Source organism: Pinus tabuliformis, chromosome 3_2, assembly GCF_031772625.1.
Source record: "Pinus tabuliformis cultivar Carrire ecotype Pingquan chromosome 3_2, CPIR1, whole genome shotgun sequence".
Taxonomy (NCBI): Eukaryota; Viridiplantae; Streptophyta; class Pinopsida; order Pinales; family Pinaceae; genus Pinus; species Pinus tabuliformis.
This window is the reverse complement of record NC_142302.1, coordinates 311,189,849-311,195,673: the sequence shown is the minus strand read 5'-3', so window position 1 is coordinate 311,195,673 and position 5,825 is coordinate 311,189,849. Positions and strand designations below refer to the sequence as shown.

General features: G+C 35.6%; 1 protein-coding gene across 1 annotated transcript; it reads right to left on the bottom strand.

The window, feature by feature from the left end:
* Positions 1-1,367: 1,367 nt before the first annotated feature.
* LOC149180791 (uncharacterized) lies at positions 1,368-2,135 on the bottom strand. Its single transcript, XM_089413988.1, has one exon. It carries the CDS (start codon positions 2,133-2,135, stop codon positions 1,368-1,370), a length of 768 nt encoding a protein of 255 aa, XP_089270114.1.
* Between the last annotated feature and the right edge of the window lie 3,690 nt (positions 2,136-5,825).

Genomic DNA, 5,825 nt, shown 5'->3' with positions numbered 1-5,825 from the left:
GAACATGGTCAGCGTCCCCGCAGGTAAGGCTAGAGAGAACCTGCGACCCCAGAGATAAACATGATTTTTACAAGACTTTCTCTCTTCTTTGAGTTTGAGATGGATAACAGAGGCATGAGACTTGCCTAAGAGGGTAGCATGACTTGTTGATTGGAGCCATACTAACTGTAAGTAGTCAAGGTGACATTTTTTAGTGTAACACATAAATCAATCTTCAATGGAATTACTGAAAATATTCGTGATCTTCAACTGAGTGCATCGACTACTTTGTTCAATGTACCCTTGATGTAAGTTATGTCAAAATCATATTCACTTAGGAGTTTTGACCACCTTCTTTTCCTAGCATTTAGATCACTTTGAGTAAATATATGTTGCAAACCTCTGTGATATGTTTTCAATTCAAATTTCTTTCCCACCAGATAATGTTGCCAAAGTTGTAAGGCATGAACTATAGTTGCTAGTTCTAGATCATGGGTTTCATAGTTTTCTTCATGTGTCCTTAACTTCCTAGAGGCATATGCAATCACCCTACCATCTTATGATAATACTACACCCAATCCATCTTTTGACGCATCGGTACATATTATGAATGGTCTATCCATATCTGTAACCTTAAGTATCGGAGCTATAGCCAAACATTGTTTGAGCTTGGAAAATGCTTGCTCACACTCATTTGTCCAATTAAATTGCACTCCCTTCCTAAGAAAGGAAGTGATAGGGCTGGCTATTTTTGAAAACCCCTCCGCAAATCTCTGATAGTATCTTACCATACCCATGAAGTTATGCACTTCGTGCACATTAGAGGGTGTTGGACATTTTGAAATTGCATCGATCTTTTCTAAGTCAACAAAAATGCCTTCGCTGGAGATAATGTGTCAAAGATAATGGACTTTTGATTGGAAAAAAGAACATTTGGACATTTTTGCATAAAGTTTATTTTCTCTTAAGCATTGTAACACCAATCTCAAGTGTTGCTCATGCTCTTCTCTGGACTTTGAATAGATTAGGATGTCATCGAGGAACACTTGTACAAATTTGTCTAAGTAATTCCTTTATACACCATTCGTCAGACTCATAAACACTCTTGGGGCATTAGATAACCCAAAAGGGAAAACCTTGAACTCATAATGACCAAAACGAGTTTGAAAAGCAGTTTTGGAAATATCCTCTTCTTTAACTCTGAGTTGACGATATCCAGATCGAAGATCGATCTTAGAGAATATGGTGCCTCCCTTCATTTGATCAAATAGATCATCAATGCAAGGCAAAATATATTTATTTCTAATAGTTACTTGATTCAATTTCCTGTAGTCAACACAGAGCCGAAGGGATACATCCTTCTTCTTTACAAATATCACTGGAGCTCCCTAAGGTGAAACACTAGGACTAATCATACCCCTGTCCAATAACTCTTGAAGTTGCACTTGCAACTCACGAAGTTCAAAAATAGACATTCGGTAGGGAGCTTTGGATATAGGTTTGGTACCAGGCTTTAGCTCTATAGAGAAGTCAAACTCCTTCTTTGGAGGCAAACGAGGAAACTCCTCTAGAAAGACACCGAATAATTCTGAAAGGAAAGAATATTGTTCAAAGGATGAAAGATCTCCCTCATTTAAAGTCATTACAACATACATTCGACATCGTTTCCTAGAACTTCTCTTCATCTGCAATAATGAGATAAGTCTTAAAGAAGCAAGTCTCCTTTCCCCATGGATAACCATAAATTGGCCCTCATCACTCAAAAAATGAAGTGTTTTGCTTCGACAACTAAGCACATCCCAGTGGGCTTCAAGCCAGTCAATCCCAATTATCACATCATAGTGACCAAGTGGTGTCACATAAAGACTCACATTTGTGACACACACTCCCAAGTCTAAAGGGCATTCTTGCAATAAGAATTCAACCTTTTGAGATCGCCTTAAGGCCATCTGAACCTGATCAAAATCATTTTGCTCTATCGCCACTAATTTACATTTCAATAAAGCTTTAGGACAAATAAAACTTTCAGTTGCACCAGGATCAATCAAAATAGAAACAACCATGCCATTTAGCGTACTTGATGCTTCAAGAACTGTAGACTGATGCTCGACCTGGCGATTTTTCACAACTGCATGAATCCTATGGGCTCTGCCCATATCTCTAACAGTGGCTTGCTCCTACTCTGATTGTACTTTAGTCTTCTTTTCAGGGCAATCTCACTCATGATGAGGTCCTCCAAAAGTCCAACATCCATTAGTGGGAGAAGTTTTCATAAATTTGACCTTTTTTTTAGGTGATTCTAGAGTGCGAGCATTACTTTGTTGAAGATGTTGCCTTGGGTTATTTCTTTAGTTCTTAAAAGTATGATTCTTTTGAAATCCCCGATGATGTGAACCACCTGACTTATGTCTTACATATTGTCCTCCCATTCAAGGAGGTTTCCCATGAAATGATAGATTTGGGGTTTTATCCACCCCTTTGTTCCTCAATAATTCTTCCTCGGCTATAATTTCTTGTTGCACTACCTCGTGCAACGTAGTAGGCCTCAAAATGCACACCTTTTCCTTAATAATAGGATCCAATCCATACAAAAACTTGTTTACCTTGAGGGCTTCAGTATTTAGATGGGTATCATATCTAAGCAACTCCATGAATCCTGGTTCATATTCAAGGATTGTCTTAGTTCCTTGCTTAAGATCATGGAACTCATTCAATTTATTCTCCAAGTATTCGGCAGAAAGGAACTTTGCTCAAAATTCCTCTTCAAATCATTCCCATGTCAAGGTAGACATGGAGTATCCCAATTGGGATTCTAAGTTCCTCCACTATAATAGTGCACTCTCCTTGATTTTTTATATAGCCAACTTTGCCTTTCGGTTGCTATAATAATTTTCGCAACTCAAAACATAGGCTCATTTTTTCCAACCAAGCTTCTGCTACCTCCCCTTTTGTGGTACCCTTAAAGATACAAAGCTTAACTTTTTCCAACTCTCTATGTATATCTCCATCAGATGGTATTTCTTTCCTCTCTAATTGAGATGTAGAACCAGGCACTGAAGGATTTCCCCAAACCCTACTAATAAAGACTTCAGTCATCTTTTGGGAAGATAACATCATATCCCTTACTTCCCAGATGGATATTTGTTTAGATTCTTTATCTTGGGGAGGTGGAGACGAGACTTCCTTCCTCCTCCTTCATGTTCTCTCCATGATTAATTAACCTGGCCAAGGAAAAATTTAGGTAAGTAAATAATATAGGCAAGCCCTATGTCCTAGAGTTTTAACTTGGCTCCGATACCATATGTAAGGTCCCACCTTACCAACCATCAGTATTATACTAAGGATGACTCAAAATGTGATTTAAGTTTAAAAAGTTAATGCAAGGTAATATATCTATATTTTTTTTATTTTTTTTTATTGGTATTCTTTACGCTACATACTAATTTCTACTAACTAACTAACCCATGGTAATATTAAACTTCTCATTAAGGCTACTGGGTCATGGTTCCTCAAGCTCCAAAACTTACAACCGTAAGTCTTAAAATCACATTTAAATGATAAAGTCTTTAGTGGGATAAATAATATCAATATTTACAAACCACAATTTCCAATAAGCTAATTGTTCATTCTATTGCAATTAAGAGTGTTTAAGAGTGACTAATTTGACTTTGTTCTAGATAATATGCCTATGAATTCTTCGGTAAAACAAAGGGAAGAAAAACAAGATAATTCAACTTCTAAAGGAGTGGTTTCCAATTATTATGAATTCATATGTGAGCTAACAATTACAACATTTCACCTAACCAATTTGCCTTCCATGGATTTTTAATTTAATGGAATCATCATGCATATTCTTTGAGATATTTCCAGAAACACCTTGGTTGCAAATCCTAAATTTACTTAGTCATTTTTATAGACAATTTGTAGATGTAATTAGCTACAACCGTTGAAGCATTATGTCAAACAGTTTACAAGGATGAAATGTACAGCCATTGAGGCATTTTGTCAAACACTTACAACCATAACCCTTAAGGCGATTTCACCAAAATTAACTAACATGAATCTAAGGTTACATAATTTCTTTGTCTTTGTCAGCAATGCCAAGAGGTGAACCTAATACATAAGTAGAACTGTCATCCATCTATATTGTTGCATATACAAAAATTAGGCACATAATGAGTATAAATATTTAAGAATTTTTACAAATAGCTCGCAGCAATGTAGTTACAACCATTGGGAAATTTGAACAATGGTTAGCAGTCACAAAACAAGCTACTAGCTATTAAACTAACAAAAAAGCAGTCACAAGTTTATTAAACTATCAATGTATTAACCATTGATACTTTAAAATAATACTTCCAAGTTTATATAACAGACTGGTTTCATAAAAAGAGATTACCATGTAAATCACAACTACAAAAAAAAAACAGCAAGACAAACCACCAGGCAACAGCAGCAAATCTGTAAAATATAGAAAGCTTACAAAACCGGATTCTGAAACTTTATTTTTTTGAAATCAAAGTTGGGGCAACATGGCCATATGGTATAGATACCCCCTGAAGTTGAAATAAATCAAAATAGAAATGGCAAGAAATGTGATTATTTAAAATCACAACCCAAAACAAATTCATAGTATCTCATTTATCCCTTTTGTCAAACATATATTGTGCAAACTTGTCTATAGCTGTAAAAAGAGAAGGAAAGACCAAATTTATGCTATGAACATGTTTTCACAAAAATCATGGCAGCCTGAATGCTTCAGCCATTAAGACATGATGTAAATCAACTTGCAGTGAAATTGCACAAGAAAAAACTTACATAAAATAAACTACAGTTATTGCAAAATTCCTTCAAACATTAGTGTGCAACATTTGATATACATCTAAGTTTCAGTCAACAATCGAATAAGAAAAACCATGTAATGAATTACAAAAACAAACACAATATAATGTTGTCAACATACTTGGCAGTGAATTTATACAACTCAAAAAATGGGAGTATGTTCCAGCTCCAATGAGAGTATGCTCCAGCTCCAATATCCTTACAAACTCATTGTGAACCACCCAATTTTACTCCCAAACATACCCAGGAAGAACTTCTCCCCCTAGAACCCTCGAGCTGAAAAAGCTCACAAACAGTACCAAAAGACAACAGTAGAGAGATTTGCAAGGCAAACTGAGGAAGCAAATTTTCACCTCCTCTCAATACCACTCATGGCCAACCTCAATAGCTAGAGATCTTAGGATTTTGAAAATAATTTCAGATTTATTATGGAAGAAAATAGCTACTCTCCATATCTTTCCCTCTCACTATTTTCCTCAAGTCTCTTCCACTCTTGGGCTCCTCATCCCCTAAGTGAGAATACATGAGACTCATATATAGGAGGAGCAACCAATTCTTGTCATAAAGGAGGAATAATGTGAATGCATTGGATTCCATTTAGAGGAGTGTAACTTATGCCATTAAGGAGAGCTATGTATTAAAGAGAGCATAAGAGGAATATTTTGACATATTTTGAATGAGTGAAAAGGAATATGCCATTCTTTGATGAGTGCATAAAATAAAGTATAATGAATTATTTAAAAGAGAGAGGGAGAGAGAGAGAGAGAGAGAGAGAGGGAGAGAGAGAGAGAGAGAGAGACGTGAGAGTCATGGAGGAGATGTGTGAATTAATTGAGGAGATAAAATTGACTTGTAATTCCTTTTTAATATAAAGATAATAATAATATTAATAATATTGAGGATTCAATCAAGATTGAATTATAAGGATTGATTAATGATAAGTTAATTTGTTTTTCTTCAACTCCACTTGATTACCAATTTATGTAAAGTGATTTACTATTTTT

What these genes read in the sequence shown, in the direction of transcription:
- LOC149180791 (XM_089413988.1), bottom strand. Translation starts at nt 2,135, where the DNA reads ATGGGCAGAGCCCATAGGATTCATGCAGTTGTGAAAAATCGCCAGGTC.